The sequence below is a fragment of the Clarias gariepinus genome, chromosome 9, assembly GCF_024256425.1.
Source record: "Clarias gariepinus isolate MV-2021 ecotype Netherlands chromosome 9, CGAR_prim_01v2, whole genome shotgun sequence".
NCBI classification, from domain to species: domain Eukaryota; kingdom Metazoa; phylum Chordata; class Actinopteri; order Siluriformes; family Clariidae; genus Clarias; species Clarias gariepinus.
This window is the reverse complement of record NC_071108.1, coordinates 27,042,866-27,064,763: the sequence shown is the minus strand read 5'-3', so window position 1 is coordinate 27,064,763 and position 21,898 is coordinate 27,042,866. Positions and strand designations below refer to the sequence as shown.

At 37.4% G+C, this 21,898-nt stretch overlaps 1 protein-coding gene across 1 annotated transcript; it reads left to right on the top strand.

Annotated features, from left to right (window-relative positions):
- Positions 1–2,126: 2,126 nt before the first annotated feature.
- On the top strand, positions 2,127–17,781 carry LOC128530120 (transcription factor SOX-30-like). The gene is made up of 4 exons (XM_053503844.1): positions 2,127–3,254; positions 16,590–16,826; positions 16,954–17,049; positions 17,525–17,781. The coding sequence occupies exons 1-4, from the start codon at positions 3,209–3,211 to the stop codon at positions 17,746–17,748; spliced, it is 603 nt and encodes a 200-aa protein (XP_053359819.1). The 5' UTR covers positions 2,127–3,208; the 3' UTR covers positions 17,749–17,781.
- Positions 17,782–21,898: the final 4,117 nt, after the last annotated feature.

Below are 21,898 nucleotides of genomic sequence, written 5' to 3'. Positions count from 1 at the left end.
CATGTACATGCTTATCATGTTCCAGGCCTGGAACATGATAAGCTACAATGCAGAGCTTTTCACAAGTAAAGATGGGCAGACCGTCTCCAATCTGTGCGAGAGTGCATAAAAAGACTGTGGAAAACTTTACTTAAAACGTTCCAGCAAATCTTATCTTTTACAGTGCATAACATCATCAAAAGATTCAGAGAAACTGGAGAAATCTCTGTGCGTAAGGGACAAGGCCGAAGCCCTTTGTTGGATGCCCGTGGTCTTTGGCACAACACTGCATTACTTATCGGCATGATTGTGTCATTGACATTACTAAATAGGCCCAGGAATACTTCCAGAAACCAGTGTCAGTAAACACAATCCGCCGTGTCATCTGCAGATGCCAACTAAAGCTCCATCATGCGGGAAGCCATATTTTGCACTGGTTATGTTCCAAAATCTTTTAAATTAGCAGTTATCAAACCAATAATTAAGAAACCTGACCTCGACCCCTGTCAGCTGTCCAGTTACAGGACAATATCAAACCTCCCCTTTATCTCTAGATTCAGGAAAAGATAGTAGCGGAGCAGCTATGCTCATATCTACATAGAAATGGCATACATGAACTGTATCAGTGAGGATTTAGGCCTCATCACAGTACAGAGACAGCACTCGTTAAAGTAGTAAATGACATCCTATTGGCCTCTAATCAGGGTTGTGTAACTATGCTTGTATTACTCGACCTCAGTGCAGCTTTTGACACCATTGATCACGCTATTCTTCTTCACAGATTAGAAAATGTAGTAGGAATTAAGGGTACAGCCCTCTCCTGGCTCAGATCCTATCTGACCCATCTTTATCAGTATGTAGACTTAAATGATGATTATTCTGCATGTTCTCTAGTGGAGTTTGGCGTTCCGCAAGGTTCAGTTTTAGGTCCACTGCTTTTTTCCCTTTACATGCTTCCTCCGGGCAACATAATCCGTAAGCATGGTATTACTTTTCATTGTTATGCTGACGATACACAGTTATATGTCTCAGCAAAACCTGATGAGAAAAAACAGCTTACTAAAATTGAGCAATGTGTGCAGGACATAAGAAATTGGATGCTAATTAACTTCTTTCTGCTTAATCCGGATAAGACAGAAGTTCTAGTCATAGGACCGCATACAGCTAGGAGTAAAATTTTAGATCACACCGTAACTTTAGACGCCTTCCTGTTCCATCAATTGCAACAGTGAAAGACCTTGGTGTGATTATTGATTACAGCCTTTCATTTGAAGCTCATGTAGATAATATTACCAGGATAGCATTCTTTCACCTCAGAAATATTGCCAGGATAAGAAATTTATTGTCGCTAAACGATGCAGAAAAACTAGTTCATGCTTTTATCACCTCTAGGTTGGACTATTGTAATGCCTTACTGTCTGGTTGTTCAGCTAGATGCATAAATAAGATTCAGCTAGTCCAGAATGCAGCAGCGAGAGTCCTTACTAGAACCAGAAGATATGAGCACATCACCCCTATCTTATCTTCACTGCATTGGCTCCCTGTGAAATTTCGCATTGATTTTAAAATACTACTCTTGACATATAAAGCATTAAATGGTCTCGCGCCGCAGTACCTGAGGGAACTGCTAGTGTCTTACGATCCGCCACGCCTACTTCGATCAAAGGATGCAGGCTGCTTGTCAGTACCACGTATTATGAAAAATACAGCTGGGGGCAGAGCTTTTTCTTACAAAGCCCCAAAATTATGGAATAGTCTTCCAAATAGTGTTCGAGACTCAGACACAGTCTCAGTGTTTAAGTCAAAACCTATTTATTTAGCCAAACATTTTTATAAATAGATTTGTCATAGGTAAAGAAGCAGATCTGGGGGACTCATGGATGTAGAGTATTATGGTGAACTGGTATGTTTGGATGCTGTCTTCCTCACTTTCATTGATCACTCAGGTTTGCTGACGGTGAGGTGATTGTTTGCTTTACATCTCAGGAAGCCCTCATGTTTGTCTTTCCTTCTGGCTCTTCCTTTTAGTTATGCTGTTATAGTTAGTCCTGCCGGAGTCTCAGCTTGCACTCTACAGTTAATATACATTTACATTATACATTGTGTGACTGTGACCATACCTAACTGCCATCTCTCCTCTTCTTCTCTTTCCCCCTCTCTTTCTCTTTCCTCTCTCCCCCTTTCACTCTTTCTCTCTCTCTGTCGAGCTACACATGTCGTTCCCGAGCTTCTAGTGATCCAGACTCCCTCTGCCCTCCGGACCTGTCTGACCCATCCTGGTGCCCCGCTTCTGGCTGAAGATCTCGTCACATGGATGCCCCGTGTGTCTCTCTGGGATGCGTCTGCTGTCTGGGGATGATTCTCTTTACCTAGAAAATGGTTCTGGCTTTGACTGGTGTTGGCAACTGTTTCTCTGGGGACTTGACAGTTCGATAGTTCAGGACTGGAACTTCTTACAAGTCTACCTGGGTCTTCAATAACTACCTGGACTCCATATTAACATCAATTAACATCAGCTATTATAGCTGAACTGCCTGCCACCTAACACACTGTATAAATACTGCTTTCTGTTTCACCCAAATGAGGATGGGTTCCCTGTTGAGTCTGGTTCCTTTCAAGGTTTCATCCTATTACCATCTCAGGGAGTTTTTCCTTGCCACTGTCATCCTTGGCTTGCTCACCAGGGACAGACTGACCATTTTGATTCATACAAAATTTACATTTCATACAAACTTAAATAATTCTTTTGATTGTGTAAAGCTGCTTTGCGGCAATGAAAATTGCTAAAAGCACTATACAAATAAAATTTAATTGAATAGAATATGGGAACATGGTCTAAAAGTGTCGTCGTGTCCTGACCGCCAAGGGTCATTTAAAATGTTTTAAAGTGGAAAAGTGTTCTATGGTCAAATGAGTCCAAATTTTACATTCTTGTTGGAAATCATGGACGCCTTGTCCTCTGGGCTAAAAAGAAGGAAGACCTTATAGTATATCATCAGCGTTAATTTCAAAAGTCAAGCATGGCTTCATAGTAGAAGAGCCCAGGTGCTGAAATGGCCTGCCTGCAGTTGAGATCTTTCTCCTACTATATGAAGAACATTTGGCGCATCATTAAATGAAAATATGTCAAAGGAGGTCACGGACTCTTCAACAACTGGAAACCTATATCAGGCAAGAACGGGACCAAATTCCAACACCAACACTCCAGTAACTCAAACTCATTGCCCAGATGTCTTCAAACTGTTTTGAAAAGAAGAGGAGGATGCTACTCTATGGTAAACATGCCCCTATTGTGAATAAAATATTGGCTCATTTGATCAGAAATTCTTGTAGCTTTTATTTTATTTAAATAAAAAAAGAAATCGCCCAACTTTTTAGGATTTAGGGACGTAATATATATGATATAATATAATCTTGGCACCCCTAATGACAGTGATAATAATAATTAACAATTTCAGGTTTAGTTAATGGTTTAATGTCCACTATTCTTGGTGTGCCGTTGCACTCACGATTTAGTAGATGACAACATAGTTTATATAACGTTAGTAGTCCGCACGTCACCCAAAAGAAATGGAGAAGAAGAAATAGTTATAAAATGGGTCAGAGTTGTTGACCGCTCTGGTTCAGGTGGCCGATGTATGTTAGACAGAAACTGCATGACAGTTTAACTTTGTTACAAACAGATTAAAAGCACAGGTAATGGGATGCAAGTTACATAGACTTCAATTTTAGTTCTGAGAATTTTATGCTATCTGCAATTAGTGTATGATACCAAAATCTGTGATTGATCACAGGTCTTTATTATTAGGCACAGAAAAGACCCCTGCTATGCCCCTGCTGACCTGCTGCAAAGTAGGTAGGTAATACAATACAATACAATAAAATGCACAACCTGAATTCCGGAAATGTTCTAATTTTTTATTTTTTTTGAATAAAATTTAAACAAAAAGACTTTCAAATCACATGAGCAATACTTTATTTACAATAGAACATAGCATAAATGTTTAGCAGATAAAAGTGTAAAATTTCTTTTTTTAAATATGCTCATTTCAAATTTGATGCCTGCTACAGGTGTCAAAAACGTTGGGACAGAAGCATCAAACGGCTAAAAAAAAAAAAAAAAAAAAAAAAAAGGTGCAGACACATCTATACTCTAGTGATGGGAAGTTTGGATCATTTTAGTGACTCGGTTTTTTGAATCCCGTTCATCAAAATTAACTAACCTTTTTTAAATAATTTAGTTCATTTCGCTCTTTTGATCAGAAATAAAAAAAAATGTAATTTTTTTTAATAAATAGACCAACACATCTACAGTTTTTGGCTATAGTTCCAGTGATAAAAATATTACAATGCAGCTAAGGACATATTATGATAAACAGAATGAGCAGCTCCCATATGTTCTGATATTACATATATTACAATATCTTCAAATATTACAATATTACATATATTACATATATTACAATATCTTCGAATATTACAATATAACATATATTGAAATATTACATATCTTCAAATATTACAATTTTAAAATATTACAATGCAGCTAAGGACATATGATAAAAAGAATGAGCAGCTCTCATATCTTCAGATATTCATATCTTCAAATATTACAATGCAGCTAAGGACATATGATAAACAGAAGGAGCAGCTCACCTCATATCATGTCACATGACTCGTTCGTTCTTTTGTCATGCTATGCAGAGCATTACATGGGAAACAGAATTGAACTGTTCTTTTCACATATTTTCTAGTCCGAGTCGTTCGTCTTTTGAATCCATTGCACTGCATAGCGCCTATGAGAGTAACATGACAAAAGAACAAATAATCGGACTAGAAGACTCAAAGGTAACTACTCATTTTTGTTTCCTGTACATAACCCACAGAGATTTTGCAATGCTTTGCGTATGCACGCCCAGTAAAAAATAAACAAATCACACTCAGTGTATGATTAGTATTAGACTGTGAATGCACAGTAAGGGCCTCCTGTGTTTAAGTGCAGAAACCTACGTAAAATTTTTCTTAAAAGACGCTCTCTAGCCCATCAGCATGGTTACCCTTGACATTCTGACGCATAAGTTATATACATTTAAAAGTGAGATCAAGACACTGGAGAATTCAGTTTGTTTAGCACGGAGAATAATTAACATATTTTACTTTGAGCTCAAGCGCTTCCCCAAAACTAAGACACGAAATGTTCAGAGGGCTACACCAAGAGGCCTATGAACGCCTACATCATTTGGGCGAGAAAACACAGGTCTGTCTTGGCCATGGCCAATCCAACCATTAACCAGGAAGAGATCAGGTAGCAGCTTGGGATTGAGTGGAGGAAGTTGAGCGAAGAAGAGAAGATGCCCTACTTTGCCGAGGCACATAGACTTAAAATGGAACACCAACAGCAGTTTCCTGGTGGTTGGTTCACAAGTCAGGGAAGGAAGCAAGTCAGCGTAGTGGCAGCTCCTGAACCTACAGCCCCACAGAACAATCTCATGTTCTCTGGTATGTGTATTCCTCTTACATACAATAATGGCCCTTAAAGTTGAGTATTTTCAAAATCTGATAATACTAATATATCATAAAATAATTGGTTTCACTTTCCAAAACTAGCATGCCTGATGCATGATCTATTAAGCTTTGGTTCCAGGTTTATCATTGAACTATTTAAGTACTATACAGCTGTATACTGACAGATACCAATGTACCCCGAACTCTGCTTTTTCTTTAATGAATGATGAACATGCTTTATCGTTTACTTCGCAGACCAAACTCACTACCAGTCAAAGAGAACTGCAACATGCTTTTAAATTAAAAACCATTAAATTTCTATTCTTTTCAACCCATGAAAAACAACTCTGCCTGTCTTATCATGCTGACAGTATTTTTACACAGGGAGCGAGTGAGTCAATAACACACTTTAAAAAATATTTTTGTAACTTTTCAGGCAATTTGCAAAATACACCTGATACAGCCAATACAGACAACGTGAGCATAATGGGCCTTAATGACAACATTTTCCGGACAGAACAAGACATTTCAGAGTTGTACGAATACTCTTTTCTCTGAAGACACTGATGGCAAAACAGATGTCATGTTATTACCATAAGTCCTGGACACACCTAATTTAGAGATAGAACAGGCTGATCGTCTTAATACGAATAAATTAATTTCTAATTCACTAAGATTAATTTAAATAGTCTGTTTAAACTAAAAAGTTAAACTGAAAAGTCTGTAAATAATATCCTTTTTGTTTTGTTGTAAATTAAGTTTTAAAATAAAAGTTTTCAAAGTCTTAAATAGAGCATTTATTACATCAAATTATTTTATCCTGAAATCCCATTTATACTAAATAAACTCATTTAGTATGATGTAGAGATGGAAAATATGACAGAAGGAAGTGATTGAAGCCCAACATTTGAAAAATACCAAAAATGGAGTGAAACCTCGGATTTCGAGTAACGCAGTTTGCGAATCTTCCGCAAGATGAGCATAGATTTTTAATACGTTTTAACTTGAAAAACTATCAAGTCTTGGTTTACGAGTACCAAGTACCATGTATCACGCATGCGCTTCTTGTTTTGACGCCAAGCGTCACGTGATCACATAACATTTTATTTTGTTTGTAAGCGTGCATGTACTGTTTCTTATAACACACATGTGCATGCGTAAAACAAAAGAAAGTCTCATTAAAGAGGTTAAAAATCTATTTTCTCTCTCTGTGTTTCAGAAGATCGAAAGACGTTTTCCCTTTTTTTTCTACACTTTTGAGAAAAGTCTCTTTTAGCGATACCCCAGTGAGCTCTTGACGTTTGTAATATCTCTGACTTTAATTCTGCCAGGCAGAGCTCAAATATAAATAGTCGTCCACTTACAAACAAGTTTCATTCCAGGAGCATGTTCGTAAGTCAGATGTGTTCTTTTGTTCAAATTGAGTCTTATACACCTTTGACACAAATATACAATGTAAAGCATACCGATCCACTTGACTAAATCTCTATCCCCCTTCCCCCCCATCATGTGGCTAAAAACCGCACATCCGGAAATGAATCTCACACTCAAATGTAACACTGTTGTCTTTGCACCTTTAAATCGTGAAGGGAATCCTGGATGCCAGATTGACTTTGTCTTGACGCCAATGTATTAAACTGTGAACTTATTGAGAATTATTATAAGTTCTGCTTGAAGACTCAGGTTTTCCATAAGGTGTACTCTTTGGACTGGCATTATCCTTTCTGCAGCCAGAAAACAGAAATAAAGCAAATAATGTGATTGATGTACAGTAATATTTGAGCATAAACCTTGCACACAGATTCAGCAACCGTGAACTATATGTAGTTCCAATGAACTATACGTAAAAGAAACTTGCTCTCTTGGTATATAGTTTTGCAGAAAACTATAAAAACTGGCTTGTGCACCATCAGAAGTAGCCTAAATATAGATACCCCCACTCAAACAGTCAGACAATCCACAACTATACTTCAAAGTGCTTGTGTCGTCTATGTCTGATGTTGTCTTGAGGAAATTCTACCTACTGTTTTCTATACAAAACTATAACATGACTTACCTCTAATTTGTCTCAACATCACTGGTGTCCAAGTCAATGTGTTCACACGGCAGCCAGAAAACAGAAACAGTAAGGATAAACAGATGAAGGTAGATAATTAGATTATGAAAGACGTCTGCAATAAAGTTTTGTAAGTCACTTTATAATCTCAACTGATATAGACACAGAAACAGACATTCACACAATATTTTTTCAAAATTGGGATTCATTAAAACTAAGTCCAATTTATTTCACCCCCACACACAGTATATTTTATATATATTTACACAGTAAATATTGGTATATGATGCACTGCAGTGTCTATTTTTTGTACAATATGTGTGAGCTCCTTCCGTGATTAGTTCGCATCTGCAAATGTTCGTAAAACTGCAGGCTATTTGTTCATGAAGTTAGTTGGTGTGAGAGAAGAGGATGCAGAGGATAGGGTTAGATGGAGGCAGATGATTCGCTGTGGCGACCCCTGAAAGGGAACAGCCGAAAGACAAAGAAGAAGAAATGTTTGTAAAACTGCAGGCTATTTGTATCCCAATTCAAGATTCAAAAACTTTATTAATCCCAGGAAAAACTGTATGAATATCTGCAATTGTCTTTTAGGATGTGTGACAAGTCGAATATCATTTTTAATGACATGATTGCAGATATCTTTTGGTTAAAACATATAAAATTAAAATTTTATTTGTCACATACACACTTTGATATGCAGTGAAATGCTTATACGACCGCCAGTGACCTTAAAAAAAGAATTAAAGCTTATAAATAAATAAAAGAAATACAATAGAAAATTTAAATTTAACTAGGATAAAAACAGAAATTAAAATAGAAATATAGTGTACATAAAATAGAAATAAAAATAGAATATACTGTTCAATAGAACATGAAGATTTTTTTAATTTGGTGAAAGAAAGAGGGTGCATAAAAAGTGTGTTATTAAACTTGAAGTGTCTTTGTGCAATGGTCCACAATGTAAACATGAATATGTAAGTGTAGGTGTGCGTGAATGTGTCCATAGTGTCCATGGATGTTGTATTAGTTCTGCATGGTGTTGTGGTTGAGAGACTTATCGCCTGTGGGAAGAAGCTCCTTCTCAGTCTCTCTGTGTTGGCCTTCAGGGAGTGGAATCGCTTTCCAGACCGCAACAGAGAGAACAGTCCATTGTTGGGATGACTGAGGTCCTTCACGATCTTCCTGGCCTTGGTCCAGCACCGCTTGCTGTAGATTGAGTGCAGGTCAGGGAGCTCGGTGCGGATGATGCGCTCAGCTGATCGCACCCCACTCTGTAGAGCTCGTCTGTCCTGCATGGTGCTGTTCCCGAACCAAAGATGTTTCCCATCAGGATGCTCTCTATGGTGCAGGAGTAGAAATTCCTGAACACCTAAGGAGGGCAGTCGGAAATCTCTCAAGCATCTGAGGTGGTAGAGACGCTGCCGGGCCTTTTTTACCACGGTGTTAATGTGACAGGACCATGACAGGTCCTGCGTGATGTAAACACTGAGGTATCTGAAGCTGTCCACTCTCTCCAGTGGGCTCCTGTTGATGACGGGGGTCTGGTAGTTCCTCTCCTGCTTTGTACTAAAGTCCACTATTAGCTCCTTTGTCTTGCTGACATTCAGGAGGAGATTGTTCCACTGGCACCAGTTCTCCAGATTTACAATCTCCTCCAGGTAGGCCGTCTCGTCGTTGTTCGTGATCAGGCCGACCACGACGGTGTCGTCAGCAAACTTGAAGACGGCGGTGGAGTTGGTAGTGGCTGTGCAGCCATAGATGTGCAGTGAGTACAGCAGGGGGCTTAGAACACAACCCTGGGGGGCTCCGATGCTGAGAGTGAGGGAGGCTGAGACATGTCCACCCATCCTCACTGACTGTGGTCTGCCAGTTAGTAAGGATGGGTGGACATGTCAGCCAAACTGAGTTAGATATTTCTAACTCATTTTAAATAGCCATAATGCCATTACAACTAGTCAAAAATATGTTATTGATATCTGCAATGTTAATTCACGATTTTTGCCATTACATTATAACCTTTGTAAACATTAAAGTGCCCCTATTATGCCATTTTAAAGGTTTCTAATATTGCTTTATGAGTCTCTTAAAACAGGTTTTCGTAATAGGATTCGTAAATGACTCGTGTGAAGCAGTCCGAAGAATCAGTCTGTCTAAACCCCGCCTTTCCGTTTAGGCAAATGTGAGCTGACTTTTTTTTTTTTTTTAATAGAACAAAACTTTATGTGCACTTTCGGCATCACAACTTCATATACAGTGGTGTGAAAAACTATTTACCCCCTTCCTGATTTCTTATTCTTTTGCATGTTTGTCACACTTAAATGTTTCTGCTCATCAAAAACCATTAACTATTAGTCAAAGATAGCATAATTGAACACAAAATGCAGTTTATAAATAAAGGTTTACGTTATTAAGGGAGAAAAAAAACTCTAAACCTACATGGCCCGGTGTGAAAAAGTAATTGCCCCCCTTGTTAAAACATAACTTAACTGTGGTTTATTACACCTGAGTTCAATTTCTGTAGTCACCCCAGGCCTGATTACTGCCACACCTGTTTCAATCAAGAAATTACTTAAATAGGAGCTACCTGACACAGAGAAGTAGACCAAAAGCACCTCAAAAGCTAGACATCATGCCAAGATCCAAAGAAATTCAGGAACAAATGAGAACAAAAGTAATTGAGATCTATCAGTCTGGTAAAGGTTATAAAGCCATTTCTAAAGCTTTGGGACTCCAGCGAACCACAGTGAGAACCATTATCCACAAATGGCAAAAACATGTAACAGTGGTGAACCTTCCCAGGAGTGGCCGGCTGACCAAAATTACCCCAAGAGCGCAGAGACAACTCATCCGAGAGACCCCAGGACAACATCTAAAGAACTGCAGGCCTCACCTGCCTCAATTAAGGTCAGTGTTCACGACTCCACCATAAGACAGAGACTGGGCAAAAACGGCCTGCATGGCAGATTTCCAAGGCGCAAACCACTTTTGAGCAAAAAGAACATTAAGGCTTGTCTCAATTTTGCTAAAAAACATCTCAATGATTGCCAAGACTTTTGGGAAAATACCTTGTGGACCAACGAGACAAAAGTAGAACTTTTTGGAAGGTGCGTGTCCCGTTACATCTGGCGTAAAAGTAACACAGCATTTCAGAAAAAGAACATCATACCACAGTAAAATATGGTAGTGAGATGGTCTGGGGTTGTTTTGCTGCTTCAGGACCTGGAAGGCTTGCTGTGATAGATAGAACCATGAATTCTACTGTCTACCAAAAACTCCTGAAGGAGAATGTCCGGCCATCTGTTCGTCAACTCAAGCTGAAGCGATCTTGGGTGCTGCAGCAGGACAATGACCCAAAACACACCAGCAAATCCACCTCTGAATGGCTGAAGAAAAACAAAATGAAGACTTTGGAGTGGCTTAGTCAAAGTCTTGACCTGAATCCTATTGAGATGTTGTGGCATGACCTTAAAAAGGCGGTTCATGCTAGAAAACCCTCAAATAAAGCTGAATTACAACAATTCTGCAAAGATGAGTGGGCCAAAATTCCTCCAGAGTGCTGTAAAAGACTCGTTGCAAGTTATCGCAAACGCTTGATTGCAGTTATTGCTGCTAAGGGTGGCCCAACCAGTTATTAGGTTCAGTGGGCAATTACTTTTTCACACAGGGCCATGTAGGTTTGGATTTTTTTTTCTCCCTAAATAATAAAAACCATCATTTAAAAACTGCATTTTGTGTTTACTTGTGTTATCTTTGACTAATAGTTAAATGTGTTTGATGATCAGAAACATTTTGTGTGACAAACATGCAAAAGAATAAGAAATCAGGAAGGGGGCAAATAGTTTTTCACACCACTGTGTATATATATATATATATATATATATATATATATATATATATATATATCTTTGCAAAAGATCATATTTAAAACCGCATAATAGGGGCACTTTAACATGACATGTTAAATGCATTTCTTGATGCTTTTTTTTTTTTTTCATTTGATCTTCCTGAACTTAAATATCTATGAATTAATATCAGTGTGTGCAGTGGTGGATTTAAGTGGTTACATGCCTCTATAATTACACTTTAATTTTATGCATAATAGTTTACTAAAAATATTACAAAAATATGAAATGCACCCACTCAAGGAACACAGACAAACACACACTGATACAGCCTTTAGTATAAACAGCAGCACTACAGGAAAAAGGATTTTACAGTACATCTGCAACAGGTGCAACAACTGCAGCAGTACGGACCAGCCTATAAGGCGAAATCACAGCATCCTTATAAAGATACAAGAAGAACTGCTTTGATAAAACAAGTAAAAGTAGTGAACATAATAACATCAATAATAGAATAGCAGCACAATTAAAGACATTCATACCTTTATAATGTTTTCCTTTTTTTCCTGATAGAGAGATCTTTGATGCGGCTTGCAAAATCTAATTTGCGCAGAATATCTCTTTCAATGGACATAAGAGACGATTGAGTCTATCTTGGCCTATTGAGAATCTCAGTCTATTTTTAACTCATTCCAGTCTTAAAAAGGAATGCTTCCTGCTAGTGTTGGTTACAGCAAAATCCAGGGGTGTAGATTTAGGGTGGACAGAGGGGATGTGTCCCCACCAATATCCTCCGACTATTGAAATGTCCCCACCAATAATTTGATCCACTTAAAAAAATCGTGCTGTCAACATTAACCTAGACACGCAGAAAGGGATAAATCACGGTCCTCCCGCCCCCAAAATACATATGAACATTTTGATTGGCTGTGCCTTTTCCTGCTATCATGTGAGAGGCTATGGCTGTGTTTTTTCCCGTGCAAGGTGTATTGGGTGACATACATGTGAGGAAGGCAGCAGAAAAAAAAAAAAAACCTGGACATAAGGAGCTTTTTTTCAAAGAAAAGTGTACGTCACTTCAAGTTCGTTAGTGAATCTATCAAAGTCCATCAACGTAACAACAACAGTTAATGTTAACGCTAGTGTTTTTTTTTGTTTTTTTTACCGCTTTGACTCACATTCATTCTAGCAGGGCAGGCTATAGTCTGTGAATACGGACTTAAAACTAACAGCAGATTAAACAGCTAAATGTAAAGGTATAAATATGATCCCTGTCAGTTCTCCTAATCTAGTGACAACTATTTGTCAAAAATCAGTCTTGTAAAAGAAATTGATGTGCCACATAGTAATATTGCCATGGCTAGAATTTTGTTGACAGGTTACCAATAGACAATCCGCTTTGCACAAATAATTTTTAAAATGCATTCACTGACTTGGCAAACATAAATGATTTGATTCGAGATTTGCACACTAAGACTCAGAAAAAGTGAAATAAAATGATTGCTGTTTAAATTGCATGTGTTTACTCTGTTTTGTCAGGTGACAGAACCTAAAAAACTGCTGTATATCAGACAACGATGGAGAGAAGGGTCTTTTTGGCTCCTTCATATAGGAGCAATAGGCATGTTAAGCTGTTGTGTGGTACCTAACAGTAGTTCATGTTAAGATGTAATCTACTTTTATATATACTGATGTTTGAGATGTTTCATTTGCACTATGGCTCAATAAAGAATAGTCATAGGTCCCCACCAATGTCCAGAGCAAATCTACGCCCTTGGCAAAATCATAAATATATAGTGTTATATATTTATGTGTTAGAAATATACTTGATGATAGCCCACTGTAAACACCACACATGTTGGCTGCATTATCAAAAAACTAGCCTCTAGCCACTAGCCATGTCTTCTAAAACACCAATTTAGAACTCTCCTACTGTAAATGACTCGAATTGGCAGAAACAGCATAAGACACGTATTACATAATAAATGTGTGCTGGTAAATGTATGCAACATCTGGAGTAGAACCGACTCCGATCAAAAAGTAATTCCCATTATCAAATTTCCCCAAAATTACAATGCATTCCCTAAACGGTAGTCCTTGCTCTGCTGAAAACGTCCGCACTATAACCACTCTTTTCAAAACCTGGGTTCAATATTTACAATCACTGTCAAATTGTTTATTTAAGTTCTGCATCAAAGCTGCACTATAGCCTGCTGCAAATGCAGACTGGAGATCACTGTCCCCAAATAATTTATATGGCAAACAAACCACAGTACCTTCTGAGAGGAATAAAGCGTCCATTTTCTTTTCATCCATTTTTATTTCCAGTTTTCCTTTAAAGGTTTTTTTTTTTTTAAGTAGGGTTTGCTTAGGCAGCAACATCTGCATCTTTGTTCTGATAATTTTCAGGTCCCATTTTAACCCAATACTGTATGTGCATTGTCACCCTCTTGTGCCCTCTCCGCATCAAAAGATAAAGCTGTCTCTTGTGCCCTCTGTCTCTGACTCCTAACTTACCTGAATGAGATGATTGTGAGGTATGATCTGTGTTAGCTTGGCTGATAACTTGGGTAAAGCTAAGAGTCCCGTTTCAGTTGTTTTAGCTGCAGCAATCCTGCTATGGATCAGCATTTTTTGGATTCAGCAGTTTTTAAATATCCAGTAAATGTAGAGATTTTCTTAAGTAGATCCTGTTCTTCAGCCGTTCTTTCAGCTGTTGTGCTTTTCATATTTTCTTTCTGACATTTAGCCGATGTGCTTTTAGTTACCGAGCCTGCCACAGGAGAGACGTGTTGTACCAAAACCAAATTTACCTTAAGAACCTGGCCACAGCTACCTAATCAGCTGCTGAAATTATGAAAAATGTTTCTCATATTCCAATAGGGATCAAGGGGGCAGTTTTATTTAAAATAAGTTTCAAAGAACCGAGTCACTAAAATGATCCAAACTTATCACTAGGACTTTCAGCAATCATTTAACACCAGCCGTGAACTATTTGGCAGCCCCGCCCCCACACATTCCTGCTGATGGAGAGCCGAAATGCCCAATGAGCTCGTTAGTTTTAGTGAGCGAGGCGCGAAAACATTTGAGCGCGTGCCCAAACGGCCATATTTGTCATGCCAATTAAACATCGTTTAAATCTGTAAATCTCATTCTCGCGCACACGACCCGGTGGTAATTCCACTTTGTTGGACTTTTCTAATGACAGGAAGGCCCTTGTAAGTCTGGAATAAAATATGGGAGATATGGGTCAAGGAAGGACGACGACCGAACTGGAAAAGAAATATACTGTTTGGGTGAATATTTCAAATGTAAATTTCTCAAAAAATAGTCACATGCGTCTGTTGTTTTACTTTAAAATACACAGAACCTGAGCCATGCAGTGTAAGGTGTATGATTAGTATTAGACAAAAGTCTAACGCACAGTGGGGGCGTCCTGTGTATAAGTGCACAAACTTCAACATCAAATTTTTCTTAAAAGACGCACTCTTGCCCATCACCATGGTAACCCTTGGCGTCCTGACGCATCTTTTATATACAATTAAAAGTGAGATCAAGACGCTGAAGAATTCAGTTTGTTTAGCACGGAGAAGAATTAACATCTTTTACTTGGAGCTCAAGCGTTTCGACAAAACTAAGAGACGAAATGTTCAGGACAGAGGACCGCCACAGTTTGAGACAATCCGCTCTCACTGTGAGCACCAGCGGCGATCATCCCATCAGCCCCGAAGCGGCTAACGATCGCGTGCGCGTCACTCAGCTTCATCCAGCAACAGGTAGCCATCAAGTGTGAGCTCTTACCAAGCTTGCTAAACGTTTCCTAATAAACTAAAAGCATAAGGTCTCAATTCATCCGCGATTTTAGAGCCTTTTAGGGACACTCAAGCACACCTAAAGACAATAATAATAATAATAAATACAATTACATGTTTAGCTAATGGTTTAATGTCCACTATTCTTGATGGCGTGTCGTTGCACTCCAGTGTAGTAGATATTTTACATAACGTTATTAGTCGCACGCCAGTGGGAAAAAACAGAAGTAGAAGTATTTAATAAATGTGTCCAAGTATAATTTTTCCCTACTGCTCTGGTTCAGGTGGCTGATATATGTGGACAAAGTGCATGCCAGTTTAACAGACAATAAAATTTTTTAAAAAAAATATTTTTGCAGGGAGTATATTTTATTTTCCATTTCCTAAAAAAAATATTGGCACTAAACTTAAGTTACTTACTAGTATTTCAAATATTAGTGTGTTTGTTCATATAATTAAAGCATAATAAAATAATATAAAATCTATCATTCTTACTAACATGATGGTATTAATTTACTAAGAAGAAAACTGCAGAAAACAAAGCTATGTTTTATAATGCCCTGAATTTTTTTTGTTACATTTTATTTATTTTTGAATAAGGAATATGCTAATTTAGCATATTTATACGTTATGTCTAACGCCACTAGGGGGCAGCATGTACCTTTTCCCCTCCCTTTGCCACGGTGACTTGCAGTATGTTATCTGCATTTCAGATAGGGCTTTTACTCTCCGCGTGCACACGGTTTAAACAGCGTTAACTTGCCTCACAGTTGATTAAACTAGTTATCACCTGCTTTGGGAAAAAATAACTCGGTTTCAGAGGTCACAGTTATTTAATCCAGAGTTCGGGTTTTAGCTTTAGGTTTGTTAAACCTGCTTTATGAAATATTCCTATATTCTGTTCCAAACAATTACTGTGAACATACAAATCAAACTACAAAAGATGCAAAATTAAACTACAATGTATGCAAAAATTGCATAGATGAAAAACATTTATTTGGATGCCCAATATACATTAGAAATGTAATGCTGAACCATTAAGAACTATGGGGAAAAAAACAAGTCTGAAATTTGTGCGTGTGCAAAAAGAAATTTCATTAATTTAAAAGAAATTAAGATTGCTCAGGCAACTTGCTGTGGTATAGATAACAACTATATGCTGTTGTATTAAGTCCTGTACCTCAGGGTGGTAGTGGCGCTATAAAAAAAAAAAAAAATTTAGGTAGAGTAAATACATCCCAGTTTTAATGTTGATTTAAAATTATATAACTTCTGAAAACATGAAATGATATTCAAGCATCTTGAAATTGCCTGTTTATATTGATAAATGATACAATGATCTTTATATTTACACTATTCTATTGACAAAATTTGCTTTTTTCCCCCGCTAAGATGGTCCGAAGAGGTCAAAACAACGAGATACCGGCTACATCAAGAGGCCCATGAACGCCTACATCATTTGGGCGAGGAAACACAGGTCTGTCTTTGCCACGGCCAATCCAACCGCCAGCCAGGGAGAGGTTAGTGAGCAGCTTGGGATTGAGTGGAGGAAGTTAAGCGAAGAAGAGAAGATGCCCTACTTTGCCGAGGCACATAGACTTAAAATGGAACACCAAAAGCAGTTTCCTGGTAAGGTTCACAGCTATTGAGATAATAAGAAAAATAATCAGGAAAACAGGTCTACCCTGAGATTACTTTTGTTGTTTTTATGCTCCTTGTTTAATTACTTTTTAAACTTTTCTTTCCATAAATGTAGATTGGGAGTATAATCCCCGTTCACGGCAAAGAAAGCAAGTCAGCGTAGTGGCAGCTCCTGAACCTACAGCCCCACAGAGCAATCTTATGTTCACTGGTATGTGTGTTCCTCTTACATACAATAATAGCCCTTAAAGTTAAGTATTTTCAAAATCTAATCATAAAATAATTGGTTTCACTTTCCAAAACTAGCATGCCTGATGCATGATCTCTTCATTTATCTTAATAGCAGAATCCTAATGATCGAGCTTGTTTAGTTGTGAAGCTAAACAAGCTTTGGTTCCAGGTTTATCATTAAACTATTTAAGTACAGCTGTCCTTGTATACTGACAAATACAAATGTACCCCGAACTTAGTTTTTTCTTTAAGGAATGATGAACGTTTTATTGTTTACTTCATAGACCAAACTCACTTCTCAAAGAGAACTGCATCATGCTTTTAAATCAAATACCAACTTTATATCCTTTTTAATCCATGAAAAACAACTGTCTGTTTTATCACATTAACAGTCTTTTTACACAGGGAGTGAGTGAGTCAATAACACACTTTTATATATTTTTGTATCTTTTCAGGCAATTTGCAAAATACAGCTGAAACAGCCAGTACAGACAACTCGAGCATAATGGGCCTTGATGACAACTTTTTCCGGACAGAACAAGACATTTCAGAGTTGTACAAATATCTTTTCTCTGAAGACACTGACGGCAACACAGATGCCCTGATATTACCACCAGTCCTGGACATACATGAATTTGAGACGGAAGAGGCTGATAGGCTGTTAATACGAATATATTAATTTCCAATACATTAAGATTCATTTAAATAGTCTGTAAATGATTACATCCTTTTGTTTTGTTGTAAATTAAGTTTTAAAATAAAAGTTTTTATTGAAATCACTGAGCATTTATTACATCAAAATATTTTATCCTAAAAACTCATTTATACAAAATACACTCATTTAGTATGATATAGAAATGGAAAATATGACGTTAGGTAAAGTGATTAAAGCCCAACATTTGCAAACTAGCAGAACTGGAGAGAAATGTGATATATTGCCTATTATGATAAAGTTGGATTAACCAAGTTTACCAGCCAAAGTGTTTATAGGATATGTAATTTATGAAGTTAGGCCATATAACCCTCCCCCACTGGTGCTTCAGTTGCAGCAATATGTAGTAGCAGAAGTAACAAACATAAAACTAACTCCTTCGTAACCATTATGCTACAAAGACAGAAAAAAATACAGCATTTCTTACAGTATACTGTATTGTAAACAGGTTTACAAAAACTACTCAAATGATTGATTGTATGATTATTTTATTGCAAAGTTCAGCTGTATGGTTACCAGCACCGGTGGTAGCCAGAATATAATTGTAAAGAATACAGATGACATATGGCATGACAGTTGGTTGACATATTTTATAGTTGACAACTAATGGTTATAATACTAATACTATATAATATTAATTATGTATTTTATTCATATAGATGCCTTTCTAGGCCCAAGTTTGCTATCTAGATTAAACCAAGGATAAATTAAACAATAAAACAAGCTAACATTGATAGAGATAACGTTCAGTAGTAAGTGATTAAAACAAAACCAAATGAGAGGAGATAGTGACACAATTTAGGACATTGTAGACACTATGAATGGAGATTTGGGTGCAGCCTTTAAGCTGAGCCTTATCATGTAAAATAAGCGTTTCTGGGTCTTAAGTTGAGATTTGAATTTGGTTGGAGAATATATGTTCCAGATGTTTTCAGGGAGAGAAATCCAGAGACGAGGAGCAGTACGACTAAAGGCTTTAGAGCCCATGGTTGTCTGCGGCAGGGCGTGCAAGAAGTATTGATGCCTTGATGAAGATGAGCGAAGAGTGCGAGAGGCCCTGTCCTGGTCCTGAGAGTGATGTCCAGACCCTCCCACAACTATGTATACAGGATAAAGTGGTATAAATTATGAGTGAGTGATAGTCTGTACATTACCTGTGTTCACAATTCATCTATCAGTGATAACCTTGAGACATTCTTTTAAATTTCTGTGATCAAATCCAATAAATTGCCCAATATACTCACAAACTAGCTCTCAGATCTTGAAAAAACAGAATGCATGTGTAATGTATTTGAAGGTTAATGCACAGTGGAATGAATAAACATGAAAAGGTTTTTCCACTTGTCCAGGTTGATCAAGAGTATTAAATCACTGAGTAACAGAAATAAAGCCAAAAATTTTAATTGAAGTAGTATTTTAGCATATGAAGTTCCAATGGACTACACGTAAAAGAAACTAGCTCTCTGGTATATAGTTTTGCAGTATAATGATAAAAGTGCTTGTGTCGTCTATGTCTAATGAAAATGTTGTCTTGAGGAAATTCTACCTACTGTTTTCTGCACAAAACTATAACATGACTCACCTCTAATTTGTTTTAACATCACTGATGTCCAAGTCAATGGGTCCACACTTGATTGAAGTCTGAAATCTAATACAGACACGGAATGATGTTCAGGAACTGGAACTTTGAGCAAATGCTGTCATTTCTGTTTCCGGACTCAAAAGTTGTCCATCAGGTGTATGCTGTGGACTTGCATGATCTCCCTGCAGCCAGAAAACAGAAACAAAGCAAAGTTAGATAAAGTCGGATAATCTGAAGTCGACAGAAATATACTGTGGCTCTCTGCAATATACTTTAACTTTGACTAAAGTCAATTTAATAACTGATATACAGACAGAAACAGACATATTCAGCACTAAATACAGTACATAAATATCTCCACTCAAGCTTTCGGACAATTTACAACCATACTGCAGAGTGTCGATTTCTTCTGTAAATCATAAACTGTATAAAAAGTTTAAATCATGCTTACATCTACTTACTGTATTATTTACTACACTAATATATACAATTTCCCAGAAGTGACTGAAGACAGATGCAACAAAGTCTCATACAGACATGGAACAAATTCAGTAACTTGAACTCTGGGCAGGTGTTATCTCTCATTGTAGACTCACAAGTTGTCCATCAAGTGTACTGAAAACTGGCAGCCAGAAAGAAAAAACAAACCAGATGATGCGGTGCTTTATCAAAAACCCTACACATAACCACAGCTTTGAACAATACGTAGTTCCAAAGAACTTTACATTAATTTGCCAATTGGATTAGACTTGACTAAAGACAGTGCAACAGAATTTCATACAGACATGGTATTGCATTCTGGAACTGTAACATTGAGTGAGAAGCCAGAAATCAGAAACAAGGTAAAGTAAGTATTAACAGATGAACCCACATGGAAAGAACCTATATGAGGATATACAGTATGCACATATATGAAACCTATATGCAGTATATATGCACATATATCCTCACCTATATGAAGATATATGCGCATATATGAAACCTATATGCAGTATATATGCACATATATCCTCACCTATATGAGGATATATGCGCATATATAAAACCTATATGCAGTATATATGCATATATATGATAATATATATGCTGCATATAGGCAAAATTAAGGTGCATATATGTGGATATACAGGCCATATAGGTCTCCTGTATTGCTTCTTTTTATCCACATATAAACCCTATATGTACATACAAGATATGTCTTCTATATAGATCATGGCAGGATCTGGTCATTTTAGCTCATATCTCACTTTGGTAACTGTCATACATGATGCGCTCATATTTTCTATTATCAAGGCAATAACTAAGAACTAACAAAAAAAAAAGCAAAAAACGTATGTGCGAACACATGAAATTGGTATCACATGTAATTGGCATGTTATGGAATTTAACTATAGTTATACACATTTTAGAATTTCTGTCGCACTTTATTATCTCCTAATGATCCGAGGCAGGACACGCCCACACGCCAATCACACGGAAATCAGTCCAGCTAATTTACATACTAGGCCACGCCCCCGGACACCGGCATGAAAACACACACAGAAAGACAGGCTTGAGTTTACACACAGATTCAGTTTTCTGCACGTTTGGACACGCGCTACTACACATCCAAGGAAACTCTTCAGAACGTTCTGGAAAGTGGGAGGAGTTTACATTTACATCAGAAGAAAACTGTGTGGCTCTGACGACGAACGGGAGCATTTTGAAGAGACAATAGATCCAACGGAGGACACACTGGGTTGTATTAAGTTATTAAGTCTTATATAACTCTTATTCTGATAATATTAAACTAATATTAGTAAATATTTTCCTCACTTCAGCTAGCTCTTGTCAGCTTGTGTGACACATTGGCTTTCAATGCCATTTACATAGTTTAGTTAAATCATGCTAACATGCTACCTTACTGTATGTAGCACAAACATGATATTTCCCGGTGGCTATGCTAATGCCTTATGGAGATGTTTATAAATGTTCTAATGTATTTCCAACCTTGTTTTGGATAGCTTTAGATTATGGTTACTTATATGTATTTGGCTCCGTTTTGGCTCAGCTTATAACACTGTTTCATATCTTTATCATTAATCTGCATTTACACATAAAATCCTATTAACTATTGGGAAGCTAAGCAAGAATCAGTATGAAACATGAAAAAGTTTTTAAAAGTTGCCAATAAATTAATATTGTGATGTGAAATTATTTTTCAGATTGAAAGGGCTCTGGGGTGTTTTGCCAGGCAGAAGCGTGGAGAGCAGCCCGCCTTGCCACCTCTGCTACTGCCATGGTGCGGAATGTGCTGCTGGCACCTTCGACTTTGCTGCAACCTTAATGGTACAAAACATGTTACTAATCTCTTCTGTCCTTGAAAAAAAAACAAGTCAGTCATGTTTTGTGGAATAAATTATGTTTGTGTGCGGGCCATCGCTTTTTTACTTGCCATTTTTGTATTTTTTTGAACCTCAAGAAAACGTGGTGTGTATATAAAAAAACTCTTTCTCCACCTTCATTTTACCCCCCTTTAATAATAATTTTGAAATA